This window comes from Salarias fasciatus, assembly GCF_902148845.1.
Source record: "Salarias fasciatus chromosome 7 unlocalized genomic scaffold, fSalaFa1.1 super_scaffold_4, whole genome shotgun sequence".
NCBI lineage: Eukaryota > Metazoa > Chordata > Actinopteri > Blenniiformes > Blenniidae > Salarias > Salarias fasciatus.
The window spans coordinates 15,672,616-15,691,050 of record NW_021941229.1 but is presented as its reverse complement, the minus strand read 5'-3'; the positions used below and the strand labels follow the sequence as shown (position 1 = coordinate 15,691,050).

Here is an 18,435-nt window from a genome sequence, read left to right as displayed (position 1 = left end):
CACTGGTTAACAAGAAGACAGCGACACTTTTGTCCATACGACCACGGAAAAAAATATTTTTGGCAAATTTACTGAATTTATAACTTTAACGTGGCACTTATGAGGCGACATCTCAGTCATCAAACATGATTGTTCGATCATTTTTAGAAGTGTTTCAACTGGAAATGATCAGCAGACAAAAACTTGAAACGTTATCTGATATTATGCAATATAATATATGGATATTAATACTTTCTATATTTTTTTTCCTTAATATAATCATTAATATTAATATTGGTAATAATGACATATGTATACGTACATTATACATACAGATTATTAAAATGCAATGTGTGTGCGTGTGTGTGTGTGTGCGTGTGTGTGTGCGTGTGTGTGTGTGTGTGTGTGTGTGAGAGAGAGAGAGAGAGAGAGAGAGAGAGAGAGAGAGAGAGAGAGATCAGTATTTGAAGTCAATATTTAAATATCCGCGTAAAGATCACATATATATATATTTTCTAATCCCTCAAAACCCAAAAAATCAAAACAGCACTGAATTGAAATGTTGAAATTCACTTTCTATGAAGTAGCTTAGAGGCTTTACAGTTTCCCATTTGTCCCATGTACTCTAAATGCCACGATCCATATAGTGGTGAGATTGATTGATTACAAATATTCTGGTTCATAAGATGTTTTATATCCCTTTGGCTGCCGACATGAGTGACTTAGTGTCTTTGCTGTTGCCATTCAGTGCCACAAAAACAAAACAAAGTCTGACGTGATGGTATTTTCCAGCGCCCGTCAGAGACGTGACGTATACGCGGCACGTGACTACGTGACTGAGGGGGAGGGGAGCCTGCAGCTGCGCTCTGAACTACACTACCCACAATTCCCTCCGTGCGTCAACAGCAACAGCTAGGATGTTGCGATATCGCTGGCAGCCAAAGATTGCTGTGGTTGCAGAGATTAGACCGCTGGGTTGAAACCTCAGTCTTGTGTTTTGGTGGATGCCAAATCGTATGCTTACATATTTTCAGCCACGGTTGCAACAGACGCTGTCTTCAGTCTCCCGTCGACTCGACGCTTATTTGTGTTGATGGAAGGCTGCGTCGCGCTAACGCGTTAGCTACCAAAAATAACAGTTTTATCGTAAATGGGAGCAATTAAACAGCTAGACGGGTAGCTAGCCATGAAGCAACGGACCGTGGCTTCACTTTGCTGAGGATGGAAAGACATTTTTTGGCAAGGCTATTGCACAAGTTACACGTCGGATACATCGCAGTCGAAGACATTATCTTCAGAGGATAACCTGGATAACCTTACATACACGAAATGTCATAGCGCGTAAGTAGCTAGCACTGAGCTAGCTCGGTTATGGCTGTAAGAGATGGAGAAGGACCTAATGTTGTCATTATCAGCAGCCGCCCATTAACAGCTAGATGGATAGCTAAAGAAATACTTTCCCCAGAGATGCTTTAGCCTCCCTGGGTCGTGTAAGTCACTTACATAACAGCGAGTCGCAGCCGCTCTATCTATCACCAACTGGCTTGTGTTGGCGAGCGATGGCAAATTTGCCACTAAAAATCCGAGTTCTCTCAACATCATCATAAGTGACAAAGGCATCACTGCGTGTTTCGAGGCTCTAAATAGACTCCTTGCGTTTACAATTTGAGCTGCGTTATCAGTCAGCTCATCAGTGTGTGTGTGTGTGTGTGTGGTGTCACTGACTGGAGCCACCCAAATCCCGCTGCTGTCATTTGGACAACATGAGGAAGTTCTTTGATTCCCGTCGGGAGTTGGTCAGCTCCGGGCCTGGTTCTGGAGAAGGTGGCAGCAGCTCCGGGTCCAGTCATGCTGGCGGAAATTTCATTGGACGAGCCTTCACCGTCGGGCGGCACCAAGTCACCGTTGAGGAGATAATTGCTGAAGGTGAGAAGGGGGCTGCACGCACCAGATGATGCCCATTTTTTATTTTTCTCTGTGTGTGTTTTTTGTTTTTTGTCTCCCCTTTCATGCTGTTTCTTGATGAGTGTCCTGCAAGCCAAATACACTAGTCACATGACTGAACAGAGATGTAACCTTATATCATCCCTACTGCCATGATCCAGCCTTACATCTGTGTAATGTGGATAACATAAAGGCAAAACAGAGGCCTCCCTCTCCCTCTCTGCTGTACTCTGATTAACAATGTTAGGGTTTCCTCTTCTCATTCAGAAGTGTGATTCAAAGAAACAGAGATGTACCTGGCACCAGGCAGTGCCACTTTCGTTCTGAAATGAATTCGGTGTACTGTGTTCAGAGTTTTCACAAGGACAGCCAGTCATACGGAAGTTGTGGGACTGTGTAATATCCAGATAAAATTACGGATGCTGCAGAGCAGGTTTGAACCTGAACAAGTCATTTTATTGATCATTTCAAACCCGGGAATGCAGTCAGTCTCTGTTTCTGGTGTTAAGTATCAAGTAAAGCATCAGTTTTGAACATTAAATATGTATTCAGTACCTGAAAGAATTGCGATTGATGCTCACAATAACCCATTTATAACATGCGTTTTTTTGAATCAGAACATTGCTTTAATCCATTGACAGATGATCAAAGATTATTTTCCCTTCATCTTGTGTCTTTCCAAATCAAACATGGTGACATCTGTGGCGTTTCTGCATTTAATCTGCTGTGACAAGGCTGCTAGACATTCAAAATTTTCTAAGTGAGTGGCCAGTCCATAAATAATGTAAAACATCAGCATGATAGAGCTCATCAGAATGTCTAAATTTACTCCAATATGCAGTTATCAGAAAAATGCGACTCCACCACCTGTGCCCGTGCTCAGAGGTATTGCTGGGAGATTTATCGTGCCCACACTGCCATGCCATGCCACGCCACATGTCAAGTTGAGGATGCAGTCGGAGCTGCAGCGTCTGCACGGAATTGATGACTCTGCCACAGCTAAACTCAGCAAAGTGAATTTGTGGTCTGAGCTATACCAGATGGTCAGGCCTCAATGTAGGCCTCAAACGTGAAACCCTGCAGCAACGACATGACTAATAGATAACGCTATAAGGCTGAACCATTTGGTCCTGATTGTCCTTTTTAATACAGGCAAGCATGGACAGAACCCATGGCAGTTGTTGAATTGTTAAAGTGTCAAAATCAAGCATGTCGGTTCAATCTCCAATCCAAACATGCTAAACATGTGATGCTAGATTTTCCTCTACATTTTCTTCTGGATTCATTTTAGATATAGTTAATGTTGTGGTTATCTAGTGTGTCAGCAGGTGATTTTTTGCTCCAACTGTTAATGTCAGGAGCGATACATGTACCACATCTGTGTGACAGATTCATTTGACCTCTTGTTTCCTGTCAACTCTGCAGGTGGCTTTGCGATTGTGTTCCTCGTGAAAACAAATCAAGGGGTGCGCTGCGCCCTGAAGCGGATGTATGTCAACAATGAGCATGATCTGCAGGTGTGCAAATGTGAAATTCAGATAATGGTGAGTCGCTTGGATTAAACGCTTCTCTGCTCGTTCTCATTTTGAGCCTGCGTGTGTGTTTTTATGGTGGAGATACTACATGACAACAACAACAGAAAAGTGTTTCAACAGAAATCTACATGTGCAGCATACTGTATCCTGAGGAAGACAGCTAACACACTTACACAGAATACAGCCTGCTGTTGTTTGGATTGTTTTTTTCATGTCTATTCTTATAGATCTTATAATTTTCTCTCATGATTTGCTTTGAATCATTATGCATATGCAAAGCTGAGTTGTAGCTTTTTTTCAGTGAGCAATTTGTGATCACTACAGCATGCTTAAATAAACACAGGCTAAACATTTCTGTTTTAGATTTATCATGAATTAGTGTCACATGCTAGGAATAAAAAATGTTTGCTTCGCTCCGTATTTGCCCTGAATACAAAGAGGATTTGTTGAGTAGATGAACAAAAGTGTCATGGTGTACTATCACAAAATGTGACTATTCTCTAGTGGTAAACTTTGAATCTTTACATCCGCCTCACTCTTTTCTCTCTGAGGAAACACCCAGGATGGAAGGATGTTCAGATTACAAAATGTTGCATTAGTCAATAAAAAGTCTGCACAATTATTACACGTCATTTTCAGTGCAGCACTGTTGTTTTTTCACTGTTACTAAATGTTTTCGTTAACTTAAATCTTCTTTTCTTTGTAATTTCCAGCCATTTTCCCCACACACACGGCCTCAGACAGTGCTCCACCTCAGCTGCAATACTTGACATTTTTTTCATCACCTTATAGATTTCTCATTTCAGCTGTTCTTTGCAGCTTGCTGTGTGAGGGATGGCCTAACAATGCAGCTCTGAATACTACCCAAACTGAGCTGAGTTAATGTTTTGAAAACAAAAATATGGGACTTACTGTATTTCTCAATTCCACCGATCATGTTGGATGTCACTTTGTCATTTCACCTGTCAGTTTGTATGAAAACTGTGTGGATGCTTGTTGTTTATGTACCTTTGAAACAATTTAATAACGCTGCTTATTGTGTGTCTATGTTCATGCAGAAAGACCTTGTTGGTCACAAGAATATTGTGGGGTATCTGGACTCCAGTATCACAGCTATGGGATCGAGGGATGTATGGGAGGTTCTTGTACTTATGGAGTACTGCAAGGGTGAGCGCTGAAAGCAAAATGCTAGATTTGCCATGAATGAATGTGTGTGTTTTTCTAATGGATAATTTATTTGGGTGTCATTGTGCAGGAGGGCAGGTGGTCAATTTGATGAACCAGAGGCTGCAGACCGGTTTCACTGAGACTGAGGTGCTGCAGATCTTCTGTGACACCTGTGATGCAGTTTCTCGTTTGCACCAACGCAAGACACCCATCATCCACAGAGACCTTAAGGTGACACATTTTTCCTTTTTCTTTTTTCTTTTAAGACTACACAAATCCTCCATTTTATTTAACTATCCTTCACACATCACATGCCGACAGCCGGTTTGAACCTGCTCACACTCTCGGCCGGCTGTGGCCCACACCAGGTCAGATGTAATTTGCATAAAGCGGTGCCTTTCTCAACGTTCCCTCTTCGTGAAGCCGGTCGCTTTTTTTTTTAACCCCTCATATTTCTATCAGCTCTGATGGGATTTGGCATGTGTTCTCATAACCATAACTCCTACGCCGTCGATGATATCGAGGCAATTCCAACACTACCCGGAAAGACAGGAATAGAGTTCTGCCCCCACGTGTTAAGCCATTACAAGAGATCTCCGGGATTCTGCACCATGATCATTCAATCACTGACGAGATTCATCAATGGGTCGCAGATTGATAACAAGGACCTCTCAGTCCCATCGCCAGCCCACGGCAATGATTGAACAATGATTTTCAGACATTGAAAGCTAAAGTTTAAGCAGCACTTATAGCAAATTTCAGTTGATATATTTACTAGCCTTTAAAGCAGCATTCAATGCAGAACCCCCCCCACACCAGAATCCCTCATGCCTCATGGCAGCTCTATATGTCTCCTTATTCATCGTCTCTTGTGCATTTTTACAGGTGGAGAACATCCTCCTGCACGACAAGGGTCATTATGTGCTGTGCGACTTCGGCAGCGCCACCAACAAGTTCCAGAGCCCGCAGACTGAAGGAGTCGCTGCTGTGGAGGAAGAAATTAAAAAGTTTGTGCCTTTTTTTTTTTTCTTCAGCTTCTTTCATTCATTAGACCTCTTTTTTTTAATAAATGCGGCACAGAAACTGTCTGCTGTGCTTTCCGTCGTTAGCAGGTCCGTTGTTTTTTTCCGAGTATTGAATTTCCCTGATTTCTTTCTCAACTCATCCTCAGCTGCAGGCTTCTGCATATCAGTCCTACAGATTGCTATCGGTCCGCAAAAAAAATATGCTTGATGCAGTATTTAATTTTCAGTATTTAAAAAGAGAGCCTCTATATTTAGAAACATGACATTCTGTGAAGATCATTTTAGTTCAAAGTCTTATTTCTTTACTGATATTTTTTTTTTTTGCTGTTGTTCTTCTGACTGGCCTCTTTCAGGTACACTACTTTATCATATCGTGCTCCTGAAATGGTGAACCTCTATAATAACAAGATTATCACCACAAAAGCAGATATCTGGGTGAGTTTAGTCGACAGACGTTTGTGATATCCATAATGCAGTCGGCAGGACAAGCAGCATGTGCTTTATACCAGTAGGTTTAATAAATATCTGTTTACCAAGGTGTTTAGATGGGAGAAGGGCTTTCCTCACTTGTCTGTTCTTGATGAATCCTGTCCTCTCCTCTCATGTGTGATGGGGTGTGTGCATGTGTTTGTTTTCTGCAGGCTCTGGGTTGTTTGCTGTACAAGTTGTGCTTCTTCACTTTGCCCTTTGGTGAAAGCCAGGTGGCCATCTGTGATGGCAGCTTCACCATTCCAGATAATTCCCGTTACTCTTACGATCTTCACTGCCTCATTCGTTAGTGCCTCTTCAAAATCATTATAATAATAACATTGAAATAATCGTACTCAGTAGCTTGTAGACCTTTTTTTTCATTTTGTGTGTATCGTATCTCCAGGGTACATGCTGGAACCAGACCCAGACAAAAGACCCGATATCTACCAGGTGTCCCACTTTGCTTTTAAACTCGCTCAGCGGACCTGCCCTGTTCAGAATGTGAAGGTCAGCCTCTCTCAGCGCCACGGCCAGATAAAATCTGCTTTATTTTCGTCTCTTTCTCACTGGAAACTGATGTGGATTTTCTGTCTGACCTACATCGAGACATGCTAACATGCTGTGTGAGGAAAATTAGCACAGCTTAGCTGCATACTGTTTTCATGCACAGTGAGATGGGTTTTTTTTATTATTATTTAAAGGTGTAGATTTATGTTTTCATTTTTTTAATACATCACTAATATGTCTGTCTGTGTTATGTTCTCCGGTAACTAAATGTCTTTCTCTTTATGAAACAGAATTCTCCTATTCCCTCCAAACTTCCTGAGCCAGTCAAAGCAAGTGAGGCCGCAGCAGCAAAGAAAAGCCAGGCTAAGCCCAGGCAAGCATGACCTGCTTACACTCCATCACCATTAAAGCTGCAGTAACGCCACGTTTGGTGGGAGTAATTAAGAGTCATCAGTAATGATGATACTCATTAGAAAAAGTGATCCTTTCACTGTTCGCCACGATTAAAAAGAAGGCCAACATCTTCCCTTTGTTTCAAGGCTGACGGATCCAATTCCCACCACCGAAACCTCTATCACCCCTCGCCAAAGGCCCAAAGCAGTGCACACTCAGCCGGCTGCTGGCATCCTACCCATCCAGCCTGCTGCTCTCACCCCTCGCAAGCGGGCTAATCTCCCTGGCGGTGCAGCTCAGCCTGTGGGTACGTACAGCACTGCGTCCTGACTTCCTATCCGTCAGAGAGAAAGAGAGAGAGAGAGAGGGGGGGGGGAAAAAAGCCAGTCTTTCGAATGAGTATACGAGAGTCCCTCTAATCCGTGGTGCACATGTTGAATACAGCAATTCTCAACAGGAACAGATCAAGTGTGCAGGTTAGGACTCATGTAAATTAAAGCAGTCTAACCACCGCCCCAGAGTGACTGTATAGTGATTTTCCCTCCTTCCCTCTGAAACCCGGCTTCAGGTGATGCTGCTCGGATGGTTTTATGAACGTTTATGCGATCGTCTTTAATACATTCTGATTACCGTTATTGTTGTTTTTAATGAAAAGAGAATTGATTATCTCACCTCATATTTAAACCGTCTTGCGTCCGTGCGCTTTCTCGCAGTAAATGTTCCAGCAGTGGAGTGATGTGTTGACTGCGCTGCTTTTGATATCCCACAGGAGTCAGTTTAGATCTCTCTCAGCCAGCTGCAGCACTCCAGTCGCAGAAGGCACAGGCTTCGGCTCTGCCACTCATACAGGCGCAAAACAATTCGATTCAAGCTGCGGCTCAGCAGAAGCAGGTACGCACAGAAAGCACCGACACCGAAATGGAAAAAGAGTTCGGCTCTCAAATTAATCCCACTGAATAGATGTACATATGGTGCCATAAAATGAGTAGGATTCATCTTGTTTACATCACATATACCAGCCGTAATTTTATGTTTTTTGTTTTATTTTTAGTTTGGACATAATTGTTTTTTTTGTTGTCTGACTCTGTCAAATTTGTGTTGTAGCCTGTTCAATCAGCCGCAGCAACAGAAACGGCGCCTGTAGCAGGGGCAGCGGCGGCGGCATCTGCCGTGGCGAAGCCTGACGTCCAACCTCAAGCACAGCCGCCGGTTCAGCAGCAGGCTCCACCTCCCACCGCGGTCAGCGCCGCCTCACAGCAGGCGGCGCAAGCCCCGTCCAGCCCGGCGCCGCCGCAGCGCCCGGCTCGCCGCAAGCAGCCCAGCGTGGCCCAGCAGCCCGAGGCTCAGCCGTCTCCCAGCAAGCCGGCCGCCGCCGCTCAGCAAGCAGCGTCTCAGCAGCAAACGCCAGCCGTCCAGGCTCAGACCGCATCGGCTGACGTCAGCCCAAAGCCAGCCGAGACGGTGCGTGGCCGGCTGTGAACCGTTCAGCGTCACTTCAAAGCCAGAACATCGTCTGCTTCGTAGAGCTGACAGCTTCACTTTATCTGCTTGATATTTTCATTGTAGCCTTTTGACCGAAGATGTTACAATGCAGTGGAAGTCTTTGCCGTTATTAGGCTGTTGTTTTAGCGTCATTGTTATCTTATGTGTCTTGTCACTCAGACTCCACCTGCGACTCCAAAGACAACTGAAGAACGAGGCCATCAACGCACCCAGAGCGACGCTGCAGTCAGCGGAGCGCCCACAAACACAGCGAGCGACTCCTCGCAGCCGCAAGGAGCCGACGGAGATGACCTTCTCAGTCAGTAAGTCAACCTGGACAAAGCTGAAGAATAACTGTATCACTTCTACTCTTTGATGTCTTATTTTTACATTTTTCAATGCTTCCAGATCACTTACATCTCAGCCGAGCACTATCCAGCCTGTTCAGCTCGGCGACGCTGCACAGGACCAAAGTAAAGCTGCTTCTGTTGGTCCCGCCTCTGCCGGCGCCGCCAACACCCCGACCCCACCTGCATGGAACCCGTTCGACGACGACGGCTTCAGTGCTGGAGAATTCAAAACTAACGAGAAAAAGGCGAACGGTAACAAATTCGTTTGAGTATTTTCCTCTCTGCCCGGGACAGCTACTGATGGGGATTTTCTTTTGGACAGAACTACCTTCAGATACTGAGACGGCGTCCTCTGAGGAGTTGATACCAGGTCTGCAGGCGTCCGCCGTGGAGAATACTCCAGCAGAATCTGGTATGTTGATTTTCTGTTTTGTTTTGTTCTTCTGTTTGTAACTCGCCATTGCAAAAGAAAAAATGTTTTCTAATTTGTTCTACCATAACAATAATAACTGTGCTCAAAACTAAATTTATCAGGGTGAAGAAGTTTCCCCTCAGTTCAGTTCCAGGCTGCTGAGTTGACGTTACACGATGCATTTCGGTCTGAAGAAACTTATGGAGATATAAACCACTCACATAGCTGATCCATTAAGCTTTAAATGGCTTTTGAGAACATGTGCTGTCAATGTACATTACATGAATAAAATAAGGAGTTTGATCAATTTGTAGAAATATGAGTCAATAAAAATCCAGCAGTGTTGATAGAGTACATTTCATATATAGTCAGATTCTTTATTTTATTTTAACAATAACTGAAGTTGAAACTGTCGCCATGTTGTGTTTGATCATCACGGTCTTTTCAGGTTGGAGCCAAGATTTGATGCATTTGAATCATTTGTGTAAACCATCTACTTCTGTGTATGAAGTGAATTAAATCTAGAAACCTTGATTAATATCCATTTACTAAAATAAAAATTGTTAATTATCAGAGTCCCTTAAGGGTATTAGAGTATAATTTACCATCAAGATGTAAAGAAAGAATGAGGATCAGGACAATGTGTTTTTGGATCCATCTTGTTTATGACTTCTCTGCCTGTTTCTGTTCTTCTGGCACGTCAATCAATTTGAATTTAGCTAATGGCCTGTAAAAATATATTGAGCTCATTTCTATTGATAGAAGTCAAGACATTTGAAGGAGAGCTCATTGCTGCCTCTCGCAGGATTACTTAGCGTTGCACTTGAAAGTGCTCCTGCATTAACTTCTGTTTCTTCCTCATGCAATATAAATCTCTCCTGCGTTGTGCTGTTATATTTCTTCATCAGGTGAACGACCATCAGCCATTGTTGATGTGGATTCGGCAGCGTCGCTGCTGGTGGTCCCAGACCCGTTCCGCACTCTCGAACTCTCAGACACACCTGGTAAATATCTGTCGATGACTCAATATTATGAACACGTTGTTCAGGCAGAAAAATCCTGAAGTCATCGTTTTATTGATGAGTTAATATTGTATCGTTCTCTTCCTCACGTTCTCTGTTGTTTCTTTAGAAAAGTTGATCGAAGGACTCAAATCTCCAGATACGTCTTCGCTCATGCTTCCTGACCTCCTGTCGCTGTCTGATCCATTTGGTGGGTCGGTGGAGGAGTCTGCAAAAGGTATGTTGTGTGTGTGTGTGTGTCCGTGTTTCAGAAACCAAAGAGTTAAACATACAAGTCCCGGTTTGTAATTTGAGCTATCTTTCATTGCACCAACCGTAACAAAACGTGCCGTCGTCTTTCGTCCAGCGGCTCCTCTCGCAGCAGACGAGTCTCTCCTGGGCTGCTCCCTCATCTCCGGTCCGCCTGCTCCTCCGGCGGCAGGCGGCGCCGCCTCTTCCGTCTCCTCCGCTCCCGCCTCCGCCGCCTCGGCTCTGGACGATCTCAGCCTGTTGTCTGGAGACTCCGCGCAGCCTAAAGCGGGTGAGTTGTAACAATCTGGCAGCAGGAAACGACTTCCCACACACCGAGAGGGACGGATTTAAAGACGCATTTTGAAGCTCACACATAGAAGATCAGTCAATGAATTCCTTTATAGAAGATCCACTTTTATTAGAGTTTATATATATTTTTTTTTTTTTTTTTTTTTTAGTAGCCTACTGTTTTTATTAAAATATCTATGAAATGATGTTGTGAGAGCGACACAGCTGCGGTTTAGACATGGAGCCTTGGCTGCTGCAGCATCTTGACTGGAGTTGACAGTGCCAGCTCCAAATCACAGCCTGGCTGTGTGTGGCAGCTGCGTCAAAATAATTACCACCAATCGTTCCCCCCGGTATCTTATCAATCAGGCTGGGTCGTGGTGGAGAGCAGCAGATGTGTTTCCGCAGTCATCTTATGAGCAGTTTCTTTTCAGCGAAGACAGGAAAATCCACTGATTTAGCCGAACCTTCAGTGATTTTGACTCATACGAACGTCTGTCTCTGCAGATTCGTCCCTCCTGATCTCAGATTTCGAGTCCCAGCCGGCAGGTACGGAGGAAGGAACGGAGGACGAGTTCGATCCTATTCCCGTCACCGGCCGAAAGAACTCCCAAGGTGGGTCTTTACGGTCTCCTCAGGAGAACAGAGGGTGGGTGAAGATGGTATTTAGGATTCTAGGCCCAACCAGACGTTGATGCTTGTGACCAGAACAGCCTTAAACCTCACTGTTTTCACACTCTGAGTCTTAAATGAGAATCTTTGGAAGCAGTAGCGGTAAATGGGTAAACTCTGCCCTCTTTTTTCTCTTTTCTCTCTCCTCCTCGACCTCTCTCTCTCTCCCCCTCTTTGACTTCCTTGTTTGCTTCTTGTGACTCCCTCCCCTCTGCTTGCCTGTATTCCCCCCCCCCCCCCCCCCTTTGCCTTTCCTCCCGTCTCCGGCCAGTTTCAGGAGGCCACTCGCGCAGTAACAGTGGCGGCTCTGAATCCAGCCTGCCCAGCTTGGCCCGCTCCCTGATGCTGGTGGACCAGCTCATCGACTTGTAGGCGGCCCACCCCCTCCTCCTCCTCCCCTCCCCCACCCGTAGAAGCCGTAACGCCGGATCATAGCCTAACAACCCGTCAACAACGTTGTCATAGCTTAGCTTCCTGCAAAAACCCCTCCTGGCTGCCATCTTCACTGTAGTTCCTCCAGTAGAAACATCTCTCAGCCTCTCAGCGCCTCTTCATTTCCGCCCTTTCAAACTCGTGGAATGCCTTCACGAGCTTCTTTTCCACTCTCATCTCTCGTCCTCGTCTTTCCTCTCACGCCTCATGTCACGGTCATGTTGTAAAAGAGGTTCGTCGTCGCTTATTCCGAAGAACTTTCTGACATCCGGATCTAGAGTAGCTCTTCGCTTTCTTTCGACGGTACGACATTAAACGTCTACTAGCAGACAATAGGCGCTCATCGTTGTAATGTACAATAGGCATAGCTCTAAGTGGTCGTAGTTATTATCGTGCACAAGTGAAATTTGTCGTCGTTTTGCCTTTTCAAATTTTTCCTTCCCAGATTTATTTGCACATTTTTGATGAAGAAGAAAAAAAAAAGAAGAAGAAAGAGGAAACTGAAATGACCATTTGTTCAAAATGAGGTTTATTTCTACAAAAGCCAAACTTCTTTGAGACTTTGTCATGTAGCCCGTTTGCACAGTTGCATTAATAGTTACCTCTGTCGGGAGGGTGGGATGAAAAGGAGAAAAAAAAAAAACAATTTAAAGCTGCTTTAGGAATAAAGTTACAATCTGGAAATAGATCAGCCATAAACACACAAACGGTCAAGTGCCATAAAGTAAACCGAGGAGCTCTCTCAGTGGATCCGCCGAACCGCCGCGGAGCTCCAATAAAACGTATCTTGAATCACGTCTGCACAGCGTGTGCTTGATTACCAGGAGCGTTTCTCATTTACTTTTAATTTAGGCTTTTTCTTTATTATTTTTTGTTAAGTTTTCGCCTCGAGGAAAGCAATAGCTAAAAGTTGGGGATAAATAACAAATCAGAGTCATTTAACTGTTAATAGCAGCGTGCCATATCGGTAGAAATGCATGAAAGCAAGAAAATCATTTGAGTAATCAACAGTGATAAGAAAACAGTAGACATATAGTAGCAATTATATATAGACCGAGCATTCATGGCTTTTTCCAAGTCATTTCTTGGCACTCACAAAAACTGAAAGTGTCATTTTAAGAAATCGTTTTCACACACTCGCACCTTTTATTTTTTGAATATCGCCACATCCATTCCACTTTGTTCAGTCCCCTCGACATTCCTGTCACTTGTTTACTCCTAGTTTCTGTAAATATATATCTGCAAGGCCTCGGCAGGCTTTTATCTGGACCGTATATATAAAGTCATTGTCATCGAGCTTTACCTGTGGAAAACATATTGCTTTACTTGTGAAATCTCTCTCATATATATACAGTATATATATGATATTGTTTTCCTGTTAATACATGTTAATATGAATAGAGTGTTAGAGAATGAATGTAAGTAATAAATATTAGTCTATAATGAAAATCTATCTATGATTCTTAACACCATAACCATTCGATAATATTGAAGAATATTCTATATAAATATTTCATTCCTCTTTGTGGAATTGTGTGTTAAGAAAGTTTTTTTTTTTTCTTTGTTCTATCTACTTGATAATCGTGGGTGAATTCAGATGTATAGATGATAACCGACCCCAGTCTTTGTTTAACGTGGAAGGTTAGGCTGAATCCCATGTCTCATTCCACCTCTGTGAGAAGAAAGCGAGCCCGTGTTCACGTTCGACCGCACGGACTGATGAAGGTTTATATTTTTATTCAAGAATTCTCTGGAAAGTGGGAGTCGGGTGGTTTTCCGTTTTGGTCCCGTTTCCTTTGGAATTGTGCTTTTCGAGGTTTTTTTTTTGGTTTGTTTGTTTTCTGCTTTGGTGATCACAGAATTCATATCAAGAAGCATGGCGGTGTCGTTGAATGTTCTGTTCATGTGTGTTGGTGCACTGTGTGCGTGAGCGTGCGCGCGCGTGTGTGTGTGGAGTCTGAACCGTGAGGTGTGTTTTTTGTTTGTTTGTTTTTTTTTTCCTCCCAGTAGCCTCCTTGTGTTGTTGCTTGCTGCAGATGTGACGACGGTCACGCCGTCATTAAAATCTCCTCTTTGAAAGCACAGGACCCCCCCCCCCATATCTCCCCCCGCAAAACTCTCTCTCAGGTAGCCAGAGCCGCGTCGCTCTCTGTCCGAGAGCTGAAAAAAAAAAAATTGTACAGTCTTGGCTTCCCGCTCCCCCCGGTGTCACCGTCTCCCGGTTTACCCGGCTGCAGATGTGGTCTGAGGCGTGGCGTGCGAGGGGCTACTGTGACATGTGGATAGGTCCGACTCGCGGCGCCGCTGCCGCCGACCACCGGGCAGCAGTCCGGGTTAGAAAAGATCTGCTCCGGTCAGCAGCAGAGAAGGTTCTGTAGGATCAAACAAAGGTATTTTTTACCTCGCTGCTTTTTTATTTATTTATCTTTTAAATTATTTCATGGATGGGAAAAGATGCAGGTTTAGACATGCATCTCATAAAGGCTGCTGGGAAATGCCTGCTCTCATGTATTTAAGCCACAGCAACTTTGTTCTGTTCTGATGCTCAGCAGATTCATCAGATCAAGTGAAAAACAGGGTCAGAGCTGACAAAAGATCCGCTGAAGGCAGCAGCAGTCATCACACTTTCAACATCCAGAAGAGAAAAATGCCTTGAGCTTAAATATCACTCGGAAAGTTCACAGGTTTCATGACAGATTCCGTTTTATTTTTTAACTTATAAAGTGTTTTCATGTTAATCTGAGAATCTCATTTGTTGTCATGACGCAGTTTGTTAAAGCGATGCTCCCACACATCCGCCTCACAGGTGGGAGACAGACGGAATCAAGGCAATAAAGGTGATTCAGAATCCATCCGACCCTCACACGAGGAGTGTTTCCAGGAAATTGCTAATGGAATGGAGATACTTTATTAATCCCAGGGGGGAATTCTCGAAATCACTCCTTCATCCTCATAAATCTCCAAAAATAAATCAGCGAGAAGGAAAACTGTTTGCAAAAAACAGTGTTTGGAGTGTGTTTTGTGAAGAGACTGCATGTGCAATGGAAGTTTTTTTTTTTTCTTTTTTTTTCAAATATCATCCTCGAATTTTTTTTTTCTCTTTTTTAAATCTCAGTCATTTCGCAGCTACTGTTTGAACCTATGCAACTCCCACGCTTCCTCCCTGTAATGTGCTGCTGTGATCAGTGAAGCCGAGCGAGACGAGTCCTCGTCGTGAAACAGAAGCCCCTCGTTTTTTTTTTCTTTCTCTCTGTTGTTTTTTGCCAAAAATTCCAAAAAAAAAAAAAGAAAAAAAAAACCTGTCGATTATCTGGTACTATTGCGTGTTTTGAGACACCTCCTGTCATTTATGGCCCAAACCTGCGTCAGAGCTGTGATATCGTGTGCTCCTTCTATTTTTGTGAGATAACTAAAGAATTATAAAAGGGATGGCAAATAAAATACAAATGTGAATGTCAATGTGTGGAGTTTTACTTTAACAAAACTTTCTATATTACATTACTTTTTTTTTTTTTTTTTTTTTTTTTACTTTTGACCCCATTCAGTCATGAATTTTGATGAAAGGTGTTACGAAAAAGACAGAGTGGTCTTGGCTAAACTTGCGTCTAGTGCACCTAATGACAGGAACGCTTCTGTCTGATCATGTTTAGAAGATAGTTTTCAGTGAAATAGCTGCTGCTCTGTGGTGATCACAGCTCCCCGTGATAGCCAGAGCTGAACTGTAGATGTCAGTATTCTCACACGGCTGTGCTTTAGCTGCTCTGGGCCCATTGAGCTCAATGTCTGTAGCCTCCTAAATAATTGAAAAGAAAACCAAAGCAAAACACATTTTCTCTCCAAAAGTTGGCTTTATTTGGAGGCTCCTGCTTCTGTGTGTTGTTGAGAATTCCAGAGCCCTTATTTAATACCGTGAGTCACTGGGATTCATTAAGAAGTATTTCTAAAAAGAAAACAAGTTGTCATAAATGTGACTGTTTCCAAACATCCAGTAATGTGCTTTTTCTTCACACTGAACATCAGTTCAGAACTTTTTTTTTTTTTTTTAATATTTTTCATGCCTGTTTGTCTGGCTGCTTCATCCTGATCACCACCTGTTATTTGTCTGACAGAAAGCGATCACTAACTCTTACTTATATCTGTCCGCAACGAGTAAATCTCTCTGGCCACGTTTCTTTAAACCTAGGTAAGTAGACGGTTTGACAAACTGAGCTTATTTTGCATTGTTTCGTAATAAAAAACATCCTTAATGATTTTATTTCTTCCACAGATTTTAGTTGATTCTATTTGAGAACTAAATAAAATCTGGTATTTTAAGGAGAGTTTAAGTAAGAGTATAAGATTGTTTCCTAATTTTGGTTTTAAAAAAATGGGGGAAAATTATATATATGAATTTAAAATTCTGTGAAATAATCCTAGTTCCTGATTGTTCCGTGACACTTTACTTTAAAATGGGCAGGATTAAGAGTAGATAAAGTGTTCCTATCCTGCCTCAGTTCACCTAATTTACCATTTTTTTTCCAAAGTCACGAGGCTCACAGCGTCTCCTCTTCCCTCCACACACAGACCTGCAGGGGGCGCTCAGCTGTAGAGCCCCGCCGGAGGCACCTGCTGCGCGCCTCGGCGAGGAGAGCCGGGGGTCAAAGGCGCAGCGCGATGCGCGCGTGCGTGATAATAACCACGTCCCACTGCCGGCCGGGCTCGAGCAGGAGCTCCTGACCTCCGACGTCTTCCAGCTGGCCCCTTTCAGAACAGCCGGGAGGCAGAGCCGGACGCCGTCCGCGTCTCCCTCCGACGTCTTTCTCCGGGCTCCGTTCGGACAGAAGCAGCGGCAGCAGATCCGCCCGGGCGGGCCGCTGCTGCAGCAGCCGGTGGCGGTCCACCGGGTCGTGTCCCGGATCGGGCAGCAGGCCGCCGTGGGCTCGGTGGCGGTGGGGCCGCTGCACGCCTGGACCATCGGGGGCCGAGGAGCCCTGGACGACCCCTTCACCGCCGCGCCGTTCCAGCCGCGGTGCTCTCAAGGGAAACCCTGATTATCTAATCATCTCTTTAAAAAAAAAAGACAAGTCGGAGCTTTTCTGCAAGCAGTGAAGGAGAAACTTGTGATATTAATCCAGCAGTGTTAGATTTATTCTTGACCTGGTGAAACTTGGGGCTCTACCTCAGACACGTGACCCAGCAGTACATCATATCAGCACTTTACAGTTTGGAATAAGAAATAATCAGCTTCAGAACGTTTTCTATGCTTTTGTAAAAATATGCAGCTTTTGTTAAAGGTGCAGTCTGTCGATTTGCTGTCAAAGTTCTTATTGTGTTTTTTTTTTTGCTGAAGTTATTGCTTCATATAACATGAATATTGAAGACGAAGACATGAGATTGGTTTTCATTGCATATAGAAATATTGTTTGTCTGTGCTTATAATTGCATACATCACTTATTGTGCCTGTAAGTCCAAGTATAGTATGTTTTTTCCATGTGTTGCTAGACTTTTCAGTCATTTTCTAGCAGTTATTTTTGCTTCAAGCCAAAGAAACACCCAGAGATTGTCGCATTTATGTTCATTTTTTGCATTTTCTTAATGATCTCTCACAGAACAACTGCAGAGTAATGTCTTTAATGTTTATATTTTCAAAGACACCAACAAAGCATCTCCAAAACCTTCTGTGACCTGCTGCCTGCTTCAGCTGTTTCCTAAATTAGGTCTTCACAAACTGACAGTAATTATGCTGTAGGTCCTCTTTAGTTCTTCAAGATGTCATATGAGGTTTTATAGAAGATTGAGAGGCAACAACCAAAGTTCTTTTCTAACGTTTTTAATGCTGATGAGATTTTAAGCAGTGTTTCTGAAGTTGTTTCACACACAGGTAAATGTTTGTAAGCTGCACTGCCTTTGCTCCCAGTGTTTTGTTTATGCATATTTTGCATCTGTTACTACTTGATATTTGAAAAGCTGTAAGCAAATATTAAATGGTTCATGAAATAAATGCCTTCTTCATTTCTAGAAGCTTTAAAGTGAATTCTTTTGGGTCCATTTCCAGATGTTGCTGTGTTTTAAAATTAGGTCAGCAAAATGGAAAAGTTCTGTATTGTAGTTGCAGATTTTATTTTCTGAAATCGCTTTGCGTTTTTGTCACAGGCCCCTGTGAAACTTGTCATTACTGATTTATTGAAGTCACTCGATGTCTGGAGAGCCAGGTAGATTTAACGAGACTCCTTTTCTTGAACGCCGGACAAAAACAGTGCATGGAAAATAAGAAAGCTGCAGCCAAAGTTTCAGGAACCCGAGAGCCGATTCAGTCACGTAAACACACCGGGATGTGTGTGGAAATAGATAAATCTGAGGGCTTATTGTGAAATAGTTGGAGGCTGGAGGTTGATCAGCATCGCCGGTGTGCGGCCAAGTCCAGGCCACTGCAGAGCAGGATTCTAACCATTATTTTTCCCTCTTCGAGCATTTTAAGCGAAACCACATTTGCTGAGGGCTTAATTTGCTGTTTTTAAGCGGGCAGTGAAGCGAGATTCAACATT

General features: G+C 43.5%; 1 protein-coding gene across 3 annotated transcripts; it reads left to right on the top strand.

The window, feature by feature from the left end:
- Positions 1 to 785: 785 nt before the first annotated feature.
- Positions 786 to 17,911, top strand: aak1b (AP2 associated kinase 1b). 3 transcript variants are annotated; one of them, XM_030084171.1, is made up of 20 exons: positions 786 to 1,905; positions 3,349 to 3,467; positions 4,517 to 4,625; positions 4,714 to 4,856; positions 5,511 to 5,632; positions 6,004 to 6,085; positions 6,292 to 6,424; positions 6,525 to 6,628; positions 6,919 to 7,001; positions 7,168 to 7,328; positions 7,791 to 7,912; positions 8,126 to 8,482; positions 8,684 to 8,826; positions 8,912 to 9,105; positions 9,176 to 9,265; positions 10,174 to 10,269; positions 10,397 to 10,504; positions 10,634 to 10,807; positions 11,314 to 11,421; positions 16,474 to 17,911. In XM_030084171.1, exons 1-20 carry the CDS (start codon positions 1,743 to 1,745, stop codon positions 16,938 to 16,940), a joined length of 3,078 nt encoding a protein of 1,025 aa, XP_029940031.1. In that variant the 5' UTR covers positions 786 to 1,742; the 3' UTR covers positions 16,941 to 17,911. The 3 variants fall into 3 exon arrangements, with proteins under 3 accessions (XP_029940031.1, XP_029940032.1, XP_029940033.1); XM_030084172.1 differs by lacking the exon at positions 16,474 to 17,911 and adding an exon at positions 11,750 to 15,369 and having other exon boundaries at positions 792 to 1,905; positions 11,314 to 11,454; XM_030084173.1 differs by lacking the exon at positions 16,474 to 17,911 and adding an exon at positions 11,750 to 15,369 and having other exon boundaries at positions 794 to 1,905.
- The last annotated feature ends 524 nt before the right edge of the window (positions 17,912 to 18,435 follow it).

Bases quoted from the DNA above. Each gene is read 5' to 3' on its own strand.
- aak1b (XM_030084171.1), top strand. From the start codon at position 1,743: ATGAGGAAGTTCTTTGATTCCCGTCGGGAGTTGGTCAGCTCCGGGCCT. The intron at 1,906-3,348 runs GTGAGAAGGGGG...TCAACTCTGCAG, and splicing joins TGAGGAGATAATTGCTGAAG to GTGGCTTTGCGATTGTGTTC. The intron at 11,422-16,473 runs GTGGGTCTTTAC...CTCCACACACAG, and splicing joins CGGCCGAAAGAACTCCCAAG to ACCTGCAGGGGGCGCTCAGC.